At 52.3% G+C, this 22500-nt stretch overlaps 1 protein-coding gene across 2 annotated transcripts in view; it reads right to left on the bottom strand.

Moving 5' to 3' along the window:
* The window catches only part of PIK3C2B (phosphatidylinositol-4-phosphate 3-kinase catalytic subunit type 2 beta), a 60124-nt gene that overhangs the window by 20801 nt on the left and 16823 nt on the right, over positions 1 to 22500 (bottom strand). The window contains exons 2-15 of one of the 2 annotated variants that reach the window (XM_061187444.1): positions 18986 to 20110; positions 15695 to 15795; positions 14952 to 15106; positions 14616 to 14736; positions 11535 to 11646; positions 11305 to 11384; positions 10854 to 10917; positions 9233 to 9379; positions 8564 to 8597; positions 7521 to 7716; positions 6327 to 6449; positions 2723 to 2890; positions 2054 to 2165; positions 755 to 897 (exon numbers count right to left, since the gene is read on the bottom strand). In XM_061187444.1, the coding sequence (XP_061043427.1) occupies positions 755 to 897; positions 2054 to 2165; positions 2723 to 2890; positions 6327 to 6449; positions 7521 to 7716; positions 8564 to 8597; positions 9233 to 9379; positions 10854 to 10917; positions 11305 to 11384; positions 11535 to 11646; positions 14616 to 14736; positions 14952 to 15106; positions 15695 to 15795; positions 18986 to 19918 (2489 nt within the window). In that variant the 5' untranslated portion in view covers positions 19919 to 20110. Of the gene's footprint in view, positions 1 to 754; positions 898 to 2053; positions 2166 to 2722; positions 2891 to 6326; positions 6450 to 7520; positions 7717 to 8563; positions 8598 to 9232; positions 9380 to 10853; positions 10918 to 11304; positions 11385 to 11534; positions 11647 to 14615; positions 14737 to 14951; positions 15107 to 15694; positions 15796 to 17198; positions 17467 to 18985; positions 20111 to 22500 lie in introns of those variants that run through there. The other variant, XM_061187445.1, reaches the window with a different exon arrangement.

Here is a 22500-nt window from a genome sequence, read left to right as displayed (position 1 = left end):
GGCTAATGAAGCAAGGGGTCAGCAGAGGAGTGGGGGCAGGGGAGGTCTGCAGTCACTCAGTGATTCTCGCTGCCCTGGGTGAGACACGAGGGAGAGAGATGAGCCCCATCTCTCTCATTTCCCCCAACCGCCACATGCAAGGGCCATGCAGAAGCCAGAGAGGTATATGAGAGAGCAGGCCGGGGAGGAGCCCAGATCCCACCAGCTCCTCCAGCCTCTTCAACCCTGGTGAGAGAAGCAGCCCCAAGGATGAGATCAGCTTGGACTCGCTTACCCCTGACAGCTGCCAGCTTGCCTTGACACCTGATCCCTTTTGGAAAGTGACAGGGCCAGAGAAATGCAAAGGCTGTGGGTGTGGAAGGGGCAGGAGGTGGGGGCAGGGTGGTAAGCATAGCAGCCAGCTGCCTCAATGGACAGCAAATAGTACACAGCTTATCTGGGGGTGGGGCAAAACTCTGGTCCTCTTGGCAAGCTGATTCTGGGCCAAGTCCCCATGGTGCGGATGGGTGTTCCCAGATCTAATATCCTGACTGTGAGCTCTCCACTTTGCCTAAGGTCAGCTCATGAAAAACGTCTGGGGGCTGCAGAGCCCTCTCTCCACCACTTCCTGCCTAGGCAGCAATGCCCACCCTATCCCACCTCGACTCCCAAAGCAGGAGGACAGGGACCTGCTGGGAGGTAAGAGAAGGTCAGTTAGAACTCGAGAGACTTAGTGGAGGCCCGAGTCACACATGGGGGATGCCCTGGGCCTCACCAGTACAGGGACTCCTTCTGCATGATGTTTTTAAGCACGTGTTGGTCTTCCTCCCGGAGGCTGCCAAACTCATAGCGGGGGCTGAACTTGTCTCCAGCGGGGCTGGTGAACTTGATGTCGAAGGCCGAGGTGGGAAAGTCAATCTAGGAGATGACATCAGGGAAGTGAGGAGAGAGAACAGGAAGCTGGGTGGGGCTGCCACCTACCTGGGTCTCCAGCTCTTCTTTTACCCACCAGCCTTCCTGCCTCCCTTCCTCCCTCCCTTACCCTCAGATTCTTTGTCTGTAAAATAACCTTGTTGGACTTGGTGATCGCTAAAGTCCCTTCCAGCTATAACTTCCAGCGAAAAATGAGAAGGAAACAAAGAGAGAGAAAGAAAAACGGTCAAGTGAGGAAGAGGTTGGGCTGAGATGCATCTAGGTGAGGGGACTGGCCCCAGGCCAAACTCTGAACAGAAGCGTCATTAGGCTGAGCCACTGGGAGCCTCCACGCTGAGGTTGGGGAGCCTTCAGTGTGGTCTTGGAGGGCACTTTCCTGATGGAAAGTGGGACCACATGCCAGCTGAGAGCTCTGCCAACTCTGAAGCCTGCAATGCTGGGTTCCCTTGCTCTCTGCTGCCATGTTCATCCTTCTAAAATGGATGTCAGAGCTCAGGGAGCCAGTCCTCAAAGGGAGTTCCACATTCTTTCATTCAAGAAATGTTTATTGAACCCTAATATGTACCGAGCATTGTTCTGGGCCCTGGGCACAGAGTAGTAAATAAGACAGATAAAAACGCCTGCCTCTTGGAGCTTTCATTCTGTATCCACTTTGATATTCCATATTCTGTACCAAAGCATCTCATGACCACAAGAAAAGGAACCAGGAACGGTAACTAGACCTTGGACCTGACCAGCTCCTCCTCCTTTCCCCAGAGAATGGGTCCACCCCACTAGAGCACTGAGTGGCTGTGGGGAGGGCTTCCCCATGGGCCCCAAGAGGGGATGGCTCAGATTAGTAATATTAGGGTTCAATTTAAGGAACTCTGAAGAGCTGAGCCCTGGTTGGCAAGAGTCTCAGACCCTGCCTTCAGGCTCCTTGAAATCAGTTAACCTCAAGGAGATGGGACATAGCTTCCGCAGAACTTGCCCTCCCACTCCGGGTCTAACCATGTTCACCTAGCTGCTTCAGTCTCATCACCCCACGCGCAAAGTTCTGCACTTTCTCCTACTGCCCCAGCCCAAACCTCAAAGGGAAAGCATGGAGCCAACTCTGGAGTGGTCCTGATGGGTCGGTGGGAGGGAGAGGCTGGGGTCTCACCTGCAGGATGACACTATCTGGCTGATGGAAATTAGGTGCACTCCAACGGGTACTGGGGCTTTCCTGTGTTGCTGGCCATAAGCCCAGAAGCTTCCGGCCACAGGTCAGGACTCTAAGGAGGATGGAAGGTGGGATAAGCCAACAAACCCAGTAGCTAAGGAGATGGTTCTCCTCCTGCTCCCCCTATCCAAAACTCTGCCTTTTCTGCTTGAAGCCACTGCCCAACTCCTCTCTCTCATTCTCCCCACAGACCATGGCCTTCTCTTTCTTCCACGTCCTATAAAAACCCACCCCCTCCAGGAAGCCTTCCTAAACTAACCACACCCTCCCTGGTCTGGATGACCTGGTGGCAGGGATGCCTTCATGACGTAGAGAGCCCGACTGGATGACCTCTAAGGTCCTTCCAATGACAAGACCAGATGGCGCTGCCTGAGCATGCATGTCCATGCCCCTTCCCACCAGTCCTGCCCAGTAGCTCTTGATTACATCAATTGTCCTGGCCACCAGTCCTGTGCCTTGGTCCTCTCCACCAGGGCTGGGACCCTCTGGACTCTGCCACTGAGCCCCACTTGGCCAACCTGCCCAAGGGGCATTGGCCCGTGCAGCGGCCAGGCCTCTCTCCCTATCCCCTCCTCCCTGCCAAGGCCAAGCTGCCCTGGGCCCACATACTGCCTGAAGTTGAAGAGCGGAGCAGTGACCCAGCCCAGGGCTTCGGGCACCCGCCGCTGCTTATTGGACTCCGAGGAGCTCCCGGGTGGGGGGATGGGCAGAGCATAGAGAGTGGCACACAGCAGGGTCTCCCGAGGCAACCGGTTCACCTGCACAGGGAAGCAGATCCTAGGGCAGACAGGAAACCAAATCAGGAAGTGCCACCCCTGTGGCTTCCAGGGCCAGGTGGCCCAGGAAGTCAAGATGAGGCTGAGAACTTGGCCTCCCGATATGCTCCCTGGGTAAGCCTTCCTGCAGAACCAGGACAGATCCCAAACTGCAGGCAAAACCTCCACTCGATGCCTGCAGGAGCACAGTCTATATGTCTTTGCAGCCTCTTGGTAGAGTAAGACAAACATCCTCTGATTTTGAGGCTACCCACGGTGACCAGACAGAACTCACTTGGCCAGAGCCACCTAGAGTTCAGGTGTCTACATGCCCCATACTGTCAGCCATACTCCTTCCCTTGTTTTAGGATTTCTGCAGAGAGTCACTGAGAAGTTGCTCTTTTTGACAATCCTTCTCCATTGAACAATCCCCAGCCCTCCCCCACCTCTTCCGGCTGAGAGCAGCCAGGAAGCAGCAGCATGATTTCTGCCTTCAGCGCACCCGCCCCCACAGCCCTCCCACCTGTCTGTCCTCCCGTGTCCCCTTCTTCTCCTAACCCACTGGACACAAATAGTTTGTTCTCACCCCGAAACATTTTCAAAGCCAAAGGGATAAAAAGAAGGGGCTCCTCCAAGTCCCTGGGTGGTGAGAAAGCAAACTGGCAGGGCCCAAAGAACTGACACCAAAGCCCTTGCCAGTACCCAACCCAGATGGTCTCTCCCATGCTCCCACGCCTGAATCACACCCAGCCACTCCCTCCAAGTTCAGGATAAGGACCTGGGGTGGGGTGGGTGGAGAGGGCAGGGGAGCTGTGGGAAGAGGGAGGACCCACATTACCTTTCGGGGAAGCTGTCCCTGGGCCAAAGTCCATGCTGTCACACCCTTCTGGCCAGCCCAGGGCCCAGCAGCTTTTATGCCAGAGGGCACAGAGGCAGGGCGGCCACCCCCAAGGTTAGCAGTTTCATGATCAAGCAGCCTCCCTCCACCGCTGCCCCTCACTCCTCCAGGGGAATCTCCATGTAAGTGAGGCACTCCCTCCTTCCCGCCAGACTGGCAGGGCCCTGATCTGTCCCAGCTGCCTCTACCATGGGGGCCCACAGCTATAATTAGGACCCCGCCAGCAGCCAGCGTACATGCCAGGCCAGGACTTGGCTAGAGTGGCAGAGCGAGGCTGCAGGGCCTATTTTGAGAGTTAGCTGACCCCATGCTGCTACAGTGAGGGAGACAATCAGCTGACCCCACAGCAAAGAGGAGACGGAGCTGGTCCTGATCCCTTTCTTTTCACCCAGGAAGAGGCTTCCAGCTGGGCATCCAGAGAAAAAGAGAGTGAGGAACCTTTCTAACTGAAACCATAATGCCTAGAACCAACCAAGGGCCCCTTCTCCTCAGCCCTTGGGTATATCTGGTATTCTAAAGCCTCCCCCACGGACCTTCACCTGGGGTCAGTCAGGACAACCAGTAGGTTAGCTGTAGCCCTGAACTTCCTCCCTTCTGCAACCCATTCCTCAACAGCGCATCACAGGGGCTGACTCCTCCAGGCAGCGCTCCTGGGATGTGCCGGTTCCAGTCCTGGTTCTGCCTCTCACAAGCTTGGGCAACTACTCACACCTCTGTGCCTCAGCTTCCTCATCAGTGAAAAGGGGGACATGGCTTCACTTGTGTGGTGTGTGTATATACTGGGTGTTTTTTGCTATGTGACACTGTGGTTACTGCACTGGAACGGAGCTATATAAATTAGTACTTTCATGCACAAACATCCCCATGTGTCAGTCACTGTGTCAGTCACTCGGAACAGAGAAACCAGAATTGAGAGAGCTCAGAACACAACAAAGATGATAAAGAAGAAAGCATTTATCATGTACTAGGTATTGTGCCAAGTACTTTACTTGCAATGTCCTAACTGCTCTCAAACAACCCTATAGGGTAGGCCCTATTACCGTGTCCATTTTGGGTTGAATGACCTGCCCAAGGTTGCACCTACGGTGAGAAGGAGAGGATGATGGCACCCAAAGCCTACACTGTACTGCCTCCTCCCACATGCCTTGGTCTTGATCATGAAGGTGCCACGGGGCATCTGGAGGGGCAGCGCTGAGATGACACCCTCCACAAGGCTCTAGGAAGGATAGCAGCCCTATGGGATTTGAGGCAGAGATTCAGACAGGGAGTAGAATGAGACCACAGAGCAGGCAGTTTGAAGTGGGACATGCTGGGCTGCTCCCACACCTCTGATACTCCGTGGGGAAAGGGTCTAAGGCTCATTGTGCGGTCTGCCTGGGCTGGAGTGCTGTAAAGCATGTAGTAATTGAGGCCAGAGAATCCCAAGGGGATGGTGAAATTCGGGAGCCGTTCAATGCAGCCATCCTCAGCCTCCAAGGAGTCTCTCCTGCTCTGATGGTTGTTTAATTAAAGGACTTTATTTATACCTTTATTGCTCTAAGAATCATAAACGTGTGAAGACAGGAGAAAAGGTCTGCCTCTCCCGTTGGCCGTCTGTAAAATGGCCCACCTCTCCCAGGATTTCCACAGACTCTCCATCCACCTATTTTGGTATCCTTGGCCTCCCCAAGGACCCTCCTCAATCTCTTTAATCTGCACTCCAAATACTGAATTTGCAGTTCTGCTTTGCATATAAGGACTCAGAGATAAGTCAGTCTGGGAAAGTGAAGCTGTGGGGAGCAAACAAGGTGCTTCCTGACTGTCTGGAGGGAGGATGGAGCAGCACAGAAAAGGCACAAGGCACACAAACTTCTGCAATGTCACCATCGAGGCACGCTGGCCTCCATTTCTTTCCTGTTTTGCTTGGCTGATGCCTACCTTCTGGACAGCAAATTACTGTTAATAAACGGTGGTTAATACTATCTTGTGCTCGTGTTTTCATGTTTATATTTATAACCTGTCTTACCTCATTTCAGTGCCACAACTGCCTCTGAGTTAAACAAATGTCCCCATTTTACAGTTTGAGAAACTGAGGCCCGAAGAGGCCAGAGAGAACATACGACTAGAGACAGAGCTAGAAGTAGAGCCTTATTCCTATAGCTCTAAGCCCATTAGTCTTTCCTCTAGGTAGCCTGCCCTTCCAGATCTATAAGGGAGAAAGCATGGTCTCATCTCCCTCTTCCATGGGAACTTTAGGAAGAAGGGAGAAGATGAGACTCCCTCAGACTAGTTAAACCTTTTAAGGGAGACAAGATCAAAACAATGAATTATTATTAAAACTAATGTTTATATGGTCCTTCACGGTTTACAACAAGCCTTTATGGATACTTCTCATTGGAAACTCATCACAACTTGAGAGGTAGACATTACACTTGTCCCCATTTAAGAGTTAGGGAAGTGGAGTCTCAAGAGTCTGAATGGCTTGTTTGGTTAGGGTTCGTGACAGAGCCTGGTTTAATCTGGGCATTCAGGAGGCTGAAAGGGTCTGCAGTGGGCACTGGAGCCTGGTGGGAGGTCTTACTGCTGGTCCCAGATGATGAGGTGGAAGAGGTACTTGGAGAAGTGAACCCTTCGGGTCCGCTGGGGGCTGCACAGCTCCTTGCCGCCATGGCTGAGGGAGCAGGAGAGGTAGAACTCTTCATAGCTACAAGAGAAAGGGCGTAGGTCAGGACACTCAGCTCCCAGACCTCATCTCAGTCACCCGAACTATGCCAAACTCCATTTCCCCTGTAAAACTCTTGATCAGTGGGACTGGAACATGGGGTCAAGGGACAGGACAGCCAAATTGGATTTGCGGAAGTGTGCTCCGGGAAAAGCAACTCGATCTGGATCTCTCTGCCCAGTTTCAGGTTCCATGCTGGGCCCTTGGTTTTTCTCCCTTCTTTATTGGGAAGCAGCCATGCAGCCTCCTCCTTAGAACCAGCTCCAGCCCATGGGGTGTCCGGGGGCGCGCCTGCGCACATGCGCATGCGCAGGTGAGAAGCGTGGGGGATGAAAAACGACATATGCTGAAATGAATGCCAACACATGGGAGTCCCTGCGGCTCGTGACAGGTGCCTGACAGAAGAGGTCAGAGAAGGCCCTGGTTTCCCAGGCTGCCTCCTTTGTTCTCCGCCAATCGCCCAGAGGAATACATTAAGTGAGGAACAAAGAGAGAAGGGGAAGGGAGGGGGAGGGGGTCTGGGAAGAGAGGGGCGGGGGTCGGGTGGAGCCAAAGGCCTATTCCCCCAGGCCTGGGATGCTGGGGGACCCTGAGAGGAGCTCAGGATTACCAAGTTAACGTCCTCCTCCACCCACCCTTGCAGGCCTAGGGAACTCCAGACAAAGGGTCATCTCCCACCTCCCCGCCCCCTCCCATTGTACATCTGCAGGGGAGTGCAGTCATTGGCCATGAGGCATGCACTCAGATCTGGGAAGGGGCCATCTGTCGCAGCAGCGTCTCCATCAGCTGGCTTTGGATGGGAGGGGGCAGGGATGCCTAAGCAGCCATCACTGAGAGGGAATGACAAGATCTGACCACTGCTGCCTTTTCTCTCTCCTCTGGGATGTCCCAGCCCACGTCTGTCTCCCTCTCAGTGGGCTCATCCCCTCAGCCGCAGTGCACCATAATGCCACAGGTCCTAAATTTAGGACAGTGGGGTCACATGCAGACAGAAAAAGCCATCTGAAGTCTAACTCAGCTTGCTCCCTATAGGCCATTCAGCCCAGTGCTCACCTGGTAGCCCACATGATGGGGATGCGGTGGGTGGCATAGACCGTAAAGGCCAGGGACCCCAAAAAATGGCAGGCCTCCTGGACCAGATCATGCTTGCGGCTCCCGTGCACTGCTGTCTGGAAGTCTGCATTGAACGTGTTGCAGTACAGCTCCACCAGGTCCAAGATGGCAGCTGTCAGGGCTTCCACGACCTTCTCTGTGAAAGGAAGGGGACAGAAGGAAGAATAGTGAGGCTTCAACAAGCCCCAACTTATTGTCATGGCACTGGCTAAGATGGGATACCCTAGGACAGTAGTCCCCAAATGCCAGTCACCCATCTGTGATGAAATGAGGAAAAAGCAGGAGCATGTCATGAGCTTCTCATAAAATGACAGATACTCAATTTTAAACATTGTCCTTATTTTTACGTATTGCTACTTATTTAGTGCAAAATGTCCTTTCTTTTAGGAAGTAGTGGGAATAATAGTTACCAGTTACTTAAAAGAAGTCATTGCTTAGTAAAATAAAAACTGATAATTCTATGTTGGTCCCCAAAATAATGCTTTTTGGTCCACGAAATCTGAAACATTGGGAATCACTGACCAAGGATCCTAGAGATATGAGCTTTGTAGGGCAACATTCTGCTTGAAAGACTTAAGGGGGAATCCTAGGGAAAAATTCTTTATCACCATCTCCCCAGGCCCCTTCAAAGTTGGAACCACAGGGGTTATGAGCTCACAACCTACCCAAGTGAAAGTTTTTCCATCTGGAACCCAGGGCTAACTCTGCCCCACCACGCCTACCCTCCTCACACTTACACCACCTCATCACCATCTCCCAGGGACACCACAGGAATAACTAGTAAAAATAACAAGAAAACATTTTGTGGAAAGAAATGTGCTCTCCAGCTGCATCCATGCCTCATATAGGAAAACACATACACACATACACACACAGAGGCAGACCTAGACCCATAAATCAAGGGGGCCAGGGACAAAAAGGAATCTGGGCAGAGACTGCAGTTTTCAGCTGCCCCTTCTGGATGAAGAGAGCAGCTCCCTTACCTCGGTTTTCCCTCACAGCCAAGACGGTGGGATCCTATTGGGGAAAAAGGAGAGGGAGGGGAGCTTCAGGGCCATGGCCTTTTCCATCACAGCTGGAAGAAGGGCTTTTCACAGCTGTGCTCATCTGGACCAGACTGGACCGAAATTTGAGGAGCAGAGGCTCCCCAGGGAGGATAGAGTAACAGTTTGTACCAGATTCATGTGATGGACCGTGAACCAAGGATAAAATCATCGTGTCCACCCAAATGAAACACGCCAGCCCTCAGGCCACCCCACTACAGATCACAGCACCTATCGTGCTGGCTGGCCCCGTCTGCACAGCACACAGCCCCCACTGCGGAGTCCCAAATCCCCGGCTCGGGGCAGATTTTGGTCTTGCACCCTGCTGGGTGCGAAAACTGCCAGGCAGTGCCTCAGTGACTGTGAACAAAGCCTTTGCTGGCCTGGGATCCCGGCAATCAGTCCCGGGGGCAGATCCTAGCCCACTCTCATCCTCAGGAAGAGGTGACAGACTTGGCATCCATTTCCCAAAAACTCTGTGACTAAATGTTCAAACATAAAAGATGGAGGTTGAGAGAAGAGCCTTGTAGTAAATGGACACCTAGTCACCTAGTTTCCGGGGAATATTCCTCTCCTCCTTCCCCACGCTAGTGCTCTGGGCCCCGTTACCTTCTGAATTTTAGGCTTCATTCGGGAAGGGCAGGGGGGCAGCTGGTTGAGAGCGCTGGTGATCTCAGGGGTTTCCACAGCGGCTAGGGCGTTGCAGATGGCCTTGACGGACTGGACCACCCTGTCGGCCTTCAGTGGAAAGTCCCCCTGTGGGAGGCGGCACAGTGAGGCTGGCAGGCTAGCACTCAGCCTCCAGCATCCACAGTGTTGAAGGAATGGGCCGGGAGGAGTAGCGGCTCATGACCCTCAGGAGTAACCAGTGGAGTCCATGCTTGATTTTCAAACATCCAGCGTTAGTGAACCACACACAGCTCCTGCTGAATTAAAGGAGCCAAGCCCACGTTCCCCAGCGCTTTCAGCCATCCTGCCTGCACCTCCTCTTATTCCCAGCCTCCCTCTGTCTGCTACAGTCTGCTTATACTATACAAACACATGCAGGGTCTCCCCCAGAGACATGCAGTTTTAATAAAATCAATCCACAGGGACTAGCAGGGGGACCAAAGAGATCACACTGAGGGCCCACTTGCCCACGCAGCCTTATTTCTCCTACTACTGTCAAGAATGTCCAGATAGGTCTCATCTCAGACCATGGCCATGCCCTGCCCTCTGCACTTTGGCTCTGCAGTTTTCTCATTTGGAATCCCCTTACCTGTCCTACCCTGATTACCTAAGTAAATGCAAATCACGGACCAGCTAAACTCCACCCTCCTTCCCAAAGCCTTCCCTGGACAGTCCCCCTCTCTATCACTCTCCAAGAGCCCCTGATTAACTCATTACCAACCTGTTTTGTCTACTAATAGCTTTACATTACTATTCCATTTTTCTGGCAGGAACACAAGCTCCCTGAAGGCTAAGACGATTGTTATGCTTCTCCATCCACAGTAGCCATTAACAGAGGGCCAGAATAGTGCAAAAAAAGGTGTTCAGAGAACTCCCCTCTCATCACAGTAAATTTTCAAGCAGAGGCTGCTAGAGAAGGGATTCTGGTAGTCGGTGGAGGGCAGAGCTAGATACAAAGCTGAACTCTCCCAAAAGGATGACCGCTATAACAGCATCAGTGAGACAGGGATTGTTTTTGAAGATCACTGTCTGATTTTCTTCAACTTCACGACATGTGGAGCAAATGTTAATTCTCATGGTTTTGAGGATAAAACTCCATGTGAATCCAAGTAAGGAGAGTCCTGGCCCTTCCCTACCTTTGGGACCCTCCACCTCCTGACGGTTTTCCACCTGTGACACCAGCACCTCAGAACCTCTCAAATCAGAGGTTCCTGGGCCTTGCTCACAGGATGCACACTCCAGTGCACATTCAAGTTCAGCAGCAGGGCAACAATTCTATGTCCCTTAGCTTTGAAGATGCCCTACTCCAGAGATAGGATCGGGGCATGGTTCCTGACCTACTTCTACAGAGGAGCAGAACCCTTCTATACACACTTGCCAGCTGCCCAAGAGCTGGCAGTCTTGGTTTGCCCACATGCTAGGGGAATGAAAAAAAGTGCTCTGCTAATAGATTTTCAGTATCTACTCCAGATATCTTTAGTGTTAGCTGATCCCAGGAGGACTGGAGGAGAGGAAGGGAGGAGATTTGGGCAGCTGGGCCAGCCCCAGAATTTGTACTCACATCAGCCAACAGGAAGGCATCCACCTCATTGTGGTAAGTGTCAAACAGAAGACTCAGGGCCTGCCTGGGGAGTTGGGGACAGGGAAAGGTCATAGAAGATGTCAGAACAGACCCAGTGTACTGGAAGACCCATCCTCTCCCTCCTTCTCCACAGCTCAGGAATCAGACTCTGGTTTAAAGGGGTTCCCACTCTTCCCTTATGTCTCATGAAGACTGAAGGCCGGCAAGTCCTTTCTAGTTGGCCACCTTTTACCTGGAGAATGTGGCAAAGTACTAGAGGGAAGAGATGTAGCATACCCTGAAGTGGGGATCTTCTCCTCTAAGACTCTTGGGCCCCATCCCCAACACCTGCAAGAACCCCTGGCCCTGGCATAAAGGCAAGCAAGGGTATCTGCTAGGGTCCCCTCATGGTTCCTGCTTGGGCCACATCCAAGATGGTACCCACTCTCACCTGCTGATGGTCTGCTTGACTGGCCTCTCTTGCAGATGGATGAGGTAGTTCAAGGTGGAGGGGCTCTGGTCATCATTCACCTGTGTAAGAAGTGCCCTATTCAGAGAAGGGTGGTGCCTGTATCACAGCTCAGTGCTCCTACCCATGTCCACCCAATGTATTCCATATCACCCTCTGCCCACTACCTCCCCATCCCTATGCAGCCATCAGCCTCCCCACCACACACGAACCGTCCGGGCCAGGTCACTGCGTACAGCTTTCTGCTCCATCAGCTGTAGCCGAATGTCGATGTCAAACTTTCGACAGTATTGAATATACTCGTGGCTGCCCAGGGCGTGCTTGCTGGTGGGACAGGGGGACAAGGCCATTAGCATTCTGGGAACTCACTGGGACTTTCAAGGGAAATGCATACTTTAGCCTCAGGGAGAGAGAAACAGGAGGAAGGGGGAGGAAAGGTGAAGGGGGAGTATACCTGTGATGTACCCCCACCTTAGCTCTTGGGAGATGTCATGGTAGAGCTTGGGGAAAGAAACAGAGGTCTGTCTAAAGAAATGCCACCTATTACATTTAACCCTTGGTCTGTACAAACAATGACTTTCCTAGGTATTTATTACCATTATCACTGGTTCACTCTAGGGGTGGGAACTTCTGGAGGGAGTGGGGAACAGAGAGATTTCTCAGGGGCAGTGTTTAAACCCCATCCTCTTGGCATTGGTACATAGGACACGACAGAAGCCAGCCTGTGCTCAGGCTTGGGTGTGGAGCTCAATGGGTGACACTCTCCCCCCAACACTGTGATCCTAAGTCTCACATCCCCCACCATTACCAACTGGGTGCTGAGATCAACCAACCAAACCCACCAAGATTCCAGGTCTATTATCCCCAACTCATCAAAGTTCTGCTTCTCACCTCCCTCCGTGGGTCCTGCGATCGTGAATAACAATGTAAATCTCTACAGACTACCAGCATGCTATTCCCACTGCTCAGGTGAGACCCCCCCACCCCAAGTTTCAGAGAAGGGGGCTTAAGGAGTCCCTCAGTGATCCAGCCCCTTCCTCCCTCCAGATCACACCTTAGTCAGAAAGGAAGCGGAGGAGAAGGGGCAGGCTGAGTCCCACCTGCAGGCCAGCACTGCAGGCCTGGGCCATGTCCCAGCAGCTGGGTAACAGAAGCCGGAAAGGGACTTCCTTCCTCAGCAGAGCTGGGAATCTAGGCCAGAAATGGAGAGGAGAGGAGCAAAGCATAGGGCTCTGTGCAGAAGCCGACAGAGGTGCCTGGGCCGGAGGCCAGTCCAGTCCAGCTAGGACGTAAGTGGGTTTTCCACATCCGGAGGCGCCAAGCCTCTGATTTAGACCCCAACCTGCTAAGACTGAGCTGCAGCCAAAACCTGGGGGTGGGAGAGGCTGGGCTGTGGGGTGGGGCTGGTGGGAGTGCCCTGGGAGGAAGGAAGAGTGTGTCGGGGGTGGGGGAGGTGGCAGGAAACCCAATCCTCCCCGGGGACTGTCTCAAGGTTCTTATCTGAGAGCAGCCTGCATCCTGGACCCGCCACTCCCCCTCAGCGTCAGCCCCTTTTCTAAGCAAGGGTAGGAAACACAGGGCCTCCTTGGGAGCTAGCAGCTTTCTGGAACCCCCAGAGGGTCCTTTCCACCCCCACCCAAGGCAGCTATCTTGTGCTCAGGGGTCTGGGCTTTCCTGTTGCGTGGGAGGGAAGAGAAGAGCCTTGGCGGAGGAGGGGGCTCCTGGACCAAGAGTGATGGACACAGGTCCCCCAGGGACTTGCTTGACCTTCTCTGTGGAAGGCCTTCCTCTGTGTGCATTCAAGTTAGAGTGGGAGAGGCATGACCCTAGGACCAAAAATCCTTCTCCACCTCGCCTGGAACACTCCACCTGGGTCTTGGCAAGATGTCAGAAGCTGACGGCTTATCTATCACCTCTGGACTTGGGGGCTCAAGGACTAGGGGGCTGCAAGGGAAATGACAGTATCCATCTAATCCGCATCCTTTCTTTGGACTGGTCCTTCCCTGGGAATATTTACTGATTGCTCATTGGGTCATTTGCATATTTAACCCTTGCTACATTTTACAGAAGAAGCTGAGGGTCAGAGCTCCACAACTAGCAAGTGGCAGCTGGAACCCAAACCAGCTGTGTTGATGTGACCCATTATGCCCCTTGCTCCCTTACAACAGCGGCAGGTGCTCTTCGCTAGGAGCCCCTGAGTCTGGGGACCCTTCTATTCCTCTAGGGGAGAGTGATACACATTTGAACTGTGCTGCCTGGAGTTGTGCCATGTAGGGCCCTGCCCCCTTCTTTTCTCTCAGTTTTCCAGTTGAGGGCACAGAGGCCAGGAAGGGCCCACAATATCCCTAAGGTTAAAGAAACCAGCCAAGAACTGCTCTAGCCATAGATCAACCATCCTTGCATCTAGACCTGCATATAAGAGAAAGAGCAAGTGGTGGCCCTCATCGCGCACTCCTCAGACCTGAGATGCCGGCCTCTTCTTCCCCACTCCCAAGATCTGCTTCACCAAGTGGCCAGTAGTAGTGGGCAGTAGGCAACTGGAAGCTTAGGGAGGAAAGCAGCTCTCTTTATTTCCTTATCCGCTGCCCTCTGGCTGACTCTACAGCCTGCCACACAGCTGTACCACCTGAGGGGTACAATCCCCCTTCCCACCACCCCAGCACCCCAGAGTCCCAGGGCAGTGGAAAGGGGATTGCTGCCACTGGTCCACATCAGACTTTCCAGGGAGGCTGCTCCTTGCAGAGGGCACTGGATGTAGAGGAGCTGGAGGCGAGCCTTTGGTAAGGAGGATAACCAGCTGCACATGCCAGCGGGGGAAAGGCTTGTCGGCAGGGGAAGGGGGAGGAGAGAGCAACTGTGATTTTTACCGCTAGTTCCACAGGGCGCTTCTGCCCAGTCCTCCTCCTGCCCTTGGCCATAAAGACTCCACACATAATCTAGGGCGGGAGAAACTACCCCACACAGTTCCCCCGCCCCTATACACACACCCCTCCACACGCAGAAGTCTGCAAGCAGATACGACTCAGTCTTTGCCTAATCCCAGTTCCAAGCTCTTGCCACAGCAGATTTGGCTCAGGAAGCCAGCCAACCCCGCTGGAAGACCGAGCTCCTGGGGAGAGTATGACGTGGCTGACAGTATGCCCAGAAAGCAGGAGTCCTGGCTGTGGGATTGGCAGGGAGCTGCCAGCCCCAGGCCTCGAGCCCAGCACCACCCCGGTGAAGCCCCCTCATAATCCTACTACCTAGAAGGCAGGTGCCACTTCCTGCCCGCTTGCCCCCACCAGGGCACTCACTTCTGCAGGAATTCCTCCAGCCCACAGGGCTTTAGCACGAAGTCACCCACATCAACACCCCTCAGTTCATCATGGGTATAGCACAGGGTCTGGTAGATGAGCAAGTCTACAGTGGAGGAACCTGCAAGGGGTGAGGCAGGGGAAGCAATGAGGGGGGGCACTGGGGCAGGCGGGGCTCATCCTGATCCCCTCCCCCAGAGCCGTCAACAACCAGATAAAGCAGGCAAACACACAGTTTGGGGTTGGGAATCAACGGCAAAAGACCCCACATAGTCAAAACACCGTCACCCCTGCCCCACCTTTAGGGATGCTCACACCGACTCCCCACTAACTTACAGTTGCAGGTAAAAGTGAGTGGCTCCCGCAGGCTGTCACACAACACGGTCACCTTCAGGTTAACCTCATCCCCGAGGTGCTCTGGGCTTGGGGTGACAGTGCTCCAGACATACCCAGTGAGGGAGTAGTCTTGGACATCAGAGCCAGATCGGAGGCTGTGCAGGAAGAGAGGGAGAAGGACGGTCGCTGTGCCTTCAGAAGAGAATGGTCAACAAGAGGCCTGCTGGGACCTCCCGTCCTGAGGCCCAAGGACCCCTCCGTCCCCACTCAGCCCGTGGGTCTGTGGGCCAGGATGGGGGCAGTGGGGAAGCAGCTGGGGGAAACCCTGTTCTTGATACATCTGTTACAGTTGCAAAATGTTTCCCAAGCTGAGTTGAACATTAAGGATAGTTTTAAAACCACACAGCTTTCCATGGAAAAATTTTCCATTTCCTTTCTCTTTTAGCTCCAGATAAGATTACACTCTTATCTCCATCTGGGGTGTGTTTGTTCCTAAAGGCAACTGAGCCTGAAGTGATTGGAACAATTTGACTGTTAGATCGAGGTTTCCTGAATTTTGTCCAAACTGTGAAACTTCTAAGATTCCAAAAAGCCTGCAAATACTGGTTGCAGGAAGCATCCCATAGTTGTAAATTGAGATGTATTAAATATGGCTCTTCTTCCTCCCTAGAAAGTTCTGAAAGGGGTGACTCTCCTCCCCAGCGCCCACAACCCTCCCCAACCCCCCAGTCTTTAACTCTTACATATCCAGCATGTGGCAGAACGCAGCAATTTCCTCATCTCTCTCCTCTGAGACCTCAAACAACTCATGGCCATTGGCAACGGCGTGGGGCTGGGAGCCCACCTTTAAGAGAAGAACAACTTACTCAGTGCCTTTTCCCTCATGCCATCCCCTTCCCACAGGCTCCTAGGCCTAAACTCTTAAACTCTAGGTGTAAAGACTTTCCAGTGAAAGGGGCATAAAAAAAATGTGGGAAATCCAGGAATATATTTATCTGCCATCCTGGGAGACCAAGAGCCAAGTTGAAAGAGTACTTGACGCCTTAGCTGAGTCTGGAAGCCTGGGTGGGATGGACATGAGTGTGGCCGAACCTCCTTCCCGAGAGGCCAGTGTCTAATAAGCTCAACCCTGCAGGTCAGGTGGTTCCCGGCATGCTGGGCCGTGGGGCTGGCTTTCTGGGGGATGCTCCCAGAGGCATGGCGGGGAGCTGAGCAGACAGCTGTTTTTCCCCGTCCCACCACTGAGGCCAGAGCAAGTGGGTTGCCCAAGCAGTCCCCAGGGAAGCTGAGCCCTGGGCAAAGCTTCAACATCCACAGTAAGCCCCAGGGACCCAACTCAGAGACAGACCGAGAGACCGTGAATGGAGGCAATGACTCAAGACACACGTGCCTTCCCAGTCAGTACTACTGGAGGAAGAAAGCATCAACGCAGCTTTCTGGGCAGGAAAGAACCGGGTAGAAGGCTTAGCTCCTCCTGGCTCTCAAGTCTTCTGGTCCCCAACAGCTGGAATGTCAGGAAGCCTGCCTGGGCCCCACTTCCTGTCCAAGAACATGTGTGTGCTGGTGGGGATTCTCACAGACAAGACCTCAAACTGTCTCCCACCACAGAGCTGTTTTCAGTCCCCCATGAGGAGTTCTAAAGCAGCCCTCGAACAAGGCCTGCAGCACAGCCGCGGGGAGGAGGAGCTGGTGCCTGGCAGGTTTCAGCCGGCCTGCCCAGAGCCACCAGGGAGGCCACCCCAAGGGAATGAAGCGACAGCTCTGACGGAGTGCCGGCCTGCATCCGGTAAAGGCGGATACTTCCGGGGAGACAGTCTGCACACACGCAACGCCTCACCTCAGCCTCCCCCTGGCTATTCTCCTGTCCTCCCCGCCCCTCGGGGCAGATGGCAGCAACTGAGCTCCTCATTTGAATATCCAGATTGTTTCCTCTGAGTGACCCTCTCTCATTGGCCTTGCTCCCCTGGGTGAGCATGGAGGGGGTGCAGAGAGGGGAGGGTAGCCGTGGGGGCAGTTGGCATGGGAGGCCCTGGCTCTGCCAAGTTCATGCCTGTGTCCCAGTCAAAACAATAGTACCACTGTCAGCAACTAACCCACAAAAGTGAGAGTGACAGAGACAGACAGAGACAGAGAGACAGCGAGAGGAGGGGAAGGCAAGGAGGGTAGAGAACAGAGTGGCGACTGAGGGCCATTTTCATGCCTTTCAGTACCACTCACTGGCTCCATAAGAAAACAAAAGCCACTTACGTTTGCCCTGCTGGCAGGCCCTGATGGCATCGCCCGATGCTGGCTGGGGGGATCTGCGGGGCAGAGGCTGGCAGCAGGGGTACCAGGCTGGCATTTGGAGCCAACCATTTCCTTAGCTGGCTCCACAGGCCTGGGATAAGGTGGGTCCCTCCGGCTGGAAGCCCGGCGAAGGCGGGGCGGTGGTATGGGTCGAGAGCCCGAGGGGCTCCCCCTCCCAGTGGGATGAGCCCCTGCACCAAGCTGGGGAGGGGAAGACCAAGGCCGCATTTCCCCCTAAGAACTGGCAAGGGCTTTTTGCTTTGCCCTAGCTTCTTCAAGGAGACTCTGGACCAAGCTCCCTCCCAGAATTCTGATAACACACAGGGGATGGGGGAAGGGTGAGGGAGTGGGGGGGAAGCAGGAGAAGGAGCCACAGAGGTGACCACCTACCAGGGTGGCCTGCCGCTGCGCAAGCAGGCCCAGCTGTGCAGAACAGAATCTCCCTGTCCCTATAAATAGCAGGAACAGCCCCACCTCTCAGAGCAAGGCCTTTAAAAAGCCCTGCGCTCTAGAGCTGTGACTTAACGCAGGAGCTGCCTCTGCTCTGGGGGACTCTCTTAGCCGAAGCACAGGAAGGAAGGACCACATGGCTTTTCCAGAGTTGTGAAGGATCCCAACTGCTGGGACACAAGGTGGGAAAGCCCCAGTGTCCCTTAGACAATGGATAAGGAGGAAACAGGGAGGGAATGAGGTGGAAAGCTGTTAGGACAGAAGTCATCAGCCACAGGGGTGCCTCTCGACTCCCCCTGCGGCCAGGGTTTCCAAGTGCAAAACACAAAGCAGGCTTCAGGTCCCGCCCATGGAGATGTTGCTGACACTTTTTAAACCAGAAAAAGATCAAAGCTGCCCTGGAACCTACGCCATGCTTCTGTGCAGAGAGTTTGCTATTTTATACTATATACTGATAAAAGTGAAATAATTACTGTCATACTGCATACTTTTTTCTTAACATTTTCACTGTGAAAAGAGATGGATGATGGTGAGGACTGCACAACGGTGTGAATGTACTTAATGCCACTGAACTGTATACTTACAATTGGTTAAGACAGTAAATTTTATGGTATGTATATTTTATCACAATGAGAGAGAGATGTGCGCGCGCGCGCACACACACACACACACACGGAGGACAGGGAGGAGAGAGACAAAGGGGGAGAGACAAAGGGAGGGAGAGAGAGACAGAGGGAGTAACGCAGAGAGCGAGTGAGTGAGCCAGCGAGAACAATGGAGCTTTGGGATGAGACAGAACAGGGCTACGCCACTGCGGATCATCAGGCAGGGTTGCTGAGGGGTCTGGACCAGGGTCTGGGACTCAGTGAGCACTAAACATCGGTTAGTATCATGACTGAACCTCATCACCACGCAGCATTTTTGGCAGAGCAGAAAGTCAGAAAGCAGAAGGAACTCACCCCAGTGCACAAGGCCATTCGGCCATGCAGTCAACAGTGTATCCCCTCACCCCAGTTCTGTCCTTATATCACGAAGTGGGCATTCCAAAACGCCTGCCCCCAGAAGGACCATTTGGCCAAGATACACAAAACTGGCCCTGAAAAGGAGCCTTCTCTACTAGTGTCCCTCTTCCCTCCCCTACCACGGCCCGGGGGACCAATGTCAGAAGAAGAGGGCAGGAGAGGACTGAAGGGGTGAGTGTGGAGCAGATTGTGATTTGGACAGCAAAGAAGAAAGAGGGACTCTGTTTCTGAATGACAAGGGGAAAGGGGACAGAAGAAACACAATAAGGTCCTCACCGGAGCTGCAGAAATCTGGAGGTTCTTGCCAGGTGTCCCATTTTTCCGGTTGGCATAGCGGGAGGTGTAGGTGCGGGGGGGCACCTGAGGGGGCATGGTCTTGCTCCGGGCCACAGGTTTTCCAGGAGTGTCCTTGCCAAAGTTCAGGAGTCCCCGGCCCTCCTTCCAGCCCCTGGTGGCGTCCCGCAGCATCTCTGCATCATAGGTTGACTTCAAGTTGAGCCGTGTAATGGCATCATTGATACCGTCGTAGTCCATGGACCCCAGTAGGCGCCCTGGACCCCCATTTCCCAGCTCCTCTTCCTCTTCCAGGAGCCGATGCCCCAGCAGTTTGCCTGGAGGTTGTTCGACCAAAGAAAAAGTGTTGATGTCATTGGGCTGGGAGATCTTGGAGGATGAGGGGGACCCCTTTCTGGGAGGCAGGGGAGGAGTGTCCCAGATAGAGACTCGGGGAGGCAGAGGAGGTGGGGACAGTTTCTTAAAAGAGTCATCTGTGTCCCCTGGTCCTGGGGACAAAGAGAGCCCCCTATCTGAACCATCAAAAATGTAGAGATAGTCTCCGGCCAGGGACCCTTTGGGCCAGGGATCTGGGCCAGGCTGGGAGCCCTGGGAGGTAGAGTGGTTGGGCAGCCCTTCCTGTGGGGAGAGCGAGTTGTAATTGAGGGTAGGGTCAGAGCCAGAAAGACCACGTAAGAGCTTGAGGTCCTTCCTCCTTCCCGCTGGCTTGCTGTAGAAGTCTAGGACGGGCTCATCCCAGCTGATGAGAGAGGGGTCTGTGTTCTGCTTGGCTCTGCTTTCCTCCTTGTCGTGCCGAAGCCGGGACAGAGCATCATACTCCATCTGCAGGGCTTCGGCCATGGCCAGCTCTTTGCGGCTGATGCCCACAGACTCCAGTGACTTCCAGTGTTCCCCACTGCCCTGAGTCGAAGACATGGTGAGGATGGGGGACAGAGGAAACAAGGAAGTCTTCTACTTCCTGGCAATGTCAGTTCTGCAGGGTTGTGGCATGGTGTCTGGGTACCCGCAAGTGAGGAGGAAAAATATCAATCATTCAGCCACAAAAAGAGACGTGTCAATAATCTGATTGGGTGACATAATCTGGGCCACTGCCTGTTTCTTGAGTGCCTACAACAGATGGAAAGAAACAGAAAGATGGAGAAAAAAAGAGATACCAAGACAACTTTATTTATCTATTACATTCATCCACACTTCCATTCATCTATACACGTTTCCATTTCTGGTCCCTAAATCCCATCCTCATCTTGCTCACAGGTACCCCGAAGAAAGAAGGAGGCACCTTGTATCAGCTAAGAGGAAAAGATGGAGACAAGGGCTCTTCAGTCAATTTAAAGAGGACAGCTCTCCAACGTGGATGGACCTAGAGATTATCATACTAAGTGAAGTAAGTCAGACAGAGAAAGACAAATACCATATGATATCACTTATATGTGGAATCTAAAATATGACACAAAGGAACATATCTATTAAACGGAAACAGACTCACAGACATAGAAAACAGACTTGTGGTTGCCAAGGGGGGGTGCGGGCCGGGGGAGGTTTGGGATTTTGGGATTAGCAGATGCAAACTATTATATATAGGATGAATAAACAAAAAGGTCCTACTGTTATAGCACAGGGAACTATCATCAGTATCCTGTGATAAACCATAAGGGAAAAGAATATGAAAAGGAATATATATGTATATAACTGAGTCACTTTGCTGTACAGCAGAAATTAACACAACATTGTAAATCAACTATACTTCAATAAAAAAAATTTTTTTTAATAAAATAAATAAAGAGGACAGCTCTCACACACTGCTGGTGGGGAATGTTAAATGGTACAACCACTTTGGAAAATAGGCAGCTTCTTGAAAAGGTAAACATCCACCTACCATATGACTCAACTATCCCACTCCTAATTACTTACACAAGAAAAATGAAAGTATATGTCCACACAAAGACGTGTACATGAATATCCACAGCAGTCTTATCTGTAACATCAAAAAACTGGAGACAACCTAATGTCCATCAGCAGGTGAATGGATTAAAGAAATGTGATACGTCCACACAACTGAATACTACTCAGCAACAAAAAGGAATTAATTATTGATACATGCAATAACATGGATGAATCTCAAAGTAACTATGTTGAGTAAAAGAAGTCAGACAAAAGAGTATGAGTGTGTAGGATTCCATTTATATAAAATTCTGGAAAATGAAAACTAATCTATAGTGACAGAAACAGATCAGTGGCTCTCTGGGAAGGGGTGGAAAGAGGGTTACAAAGGAGCACAAGGACACTTTGGGGACGAGGAAAATGTTCACTGTCTTGATTGTGGTTTCACGGGTATACACATGTCAAAATTTATCAAGTTGCACACTTTAAATATGTACAATTTATTGTATGTCAACTATACCTCAATAAAGCTATCAATGAAAAGTACAACAAAGCCCTATGAAACAGCTACTCAGACTGCACTAAGATCCTCCCAAAATGCACCAATATGAGCAATAAAACGCTTGCCAACAGGTGAGACCCGGGCACCTGATGGAGTACAGGTGTGCCGAAATACTGAGTTCCCTCAGCCCTTAGGAAGCCAGACAGGCAGATAACACCCGCCACCTGCCAGCCAGCTGCCTCTGGCCACGAGCAGCCCCTTCATTCACTCCAGTGTTGGTACCCTTTTCCTTTAGAAGCCGTGACGTGAAAAGGCACTGAAGGCACAGTTGCAACAAAAAGGCTAGCTGGCCCAGTGGTTCTCAACCCTGGCTGCACATTAGAAACAGGAATTTTTTAAAAGTACTGAAGCCCGGGTACTCTCAAGAGATTCTGATTTAATTGGTCTGCAGTAGGGCAGTGGTATTTTTTAAAACTCCCCAGGAGATTCTAGTCTGTAGCCGAAGCTGAGAACCATGGACCTGTGTGTGTATGTGTTTCAGATTAGGTTGGGGCAGGTGAGTGTTTAGTAAGTGGTTTCTGACCCTTCTCACCAGCAGCTGCGAAGTTCCTGATTTCATAAAATTATCAAAAAGCCTTCATTTTATTGTACTGTTACCCAGCAGGTAACAAACATATGAAGCACATCCTTCTTCATGATTAGAAAATTGAAAGCATCAATAGGAAAAAAGTTGAGATAGATTCGTGGGTGGTAAGTTCCATCAGACCCCAAACAAGTTAGGACAAGAGTATCCCTTAACCTGAGGTGCCCTTCCAGGATCCTGGTGCATCCATCAGGCACACGCTGGCTCAGTGAGTCTTAGGAAGTATTTTCCCCAAAATGGAATAGCCCAAGCCCAGCTTCAGGGCATAACAAAGCGGCTCTCTGCTGATTTCTCTGCCTGTTGAGTTTCTCCACACTTCAACAGCTCCTTATAGATTACTTTTTATCCACAGAGGGTAAGAGGGAGTCTTGCTATTTAAAATTCAAAGGAATTGGATGCGCAGATGAAGATACCCAGAACTTGGCTGCCCGGAGTTGGGAAACTGGGCCCAGGAAAAGGAGGGCCTAGTAC

Source organism: Eubalaena glacialis, chromosome 3 (genome assembly GCF_028564815.1).
Source record: "Eubalaena glacialis isolate mEubGla1 chromosome 3, mEubGla1.1.hap2.+ XY, whole genome shotgun sequence".
Lineage (NCBI taxonomy): Eukaryota > Metazoa > Chordata > Mammalia > Artiodactyla > Balaenidae > Eubalaena > Eubalaena glacialis.
This window is presented reverse-complemented; position numbering and strand designations above follow the sequence as displayed.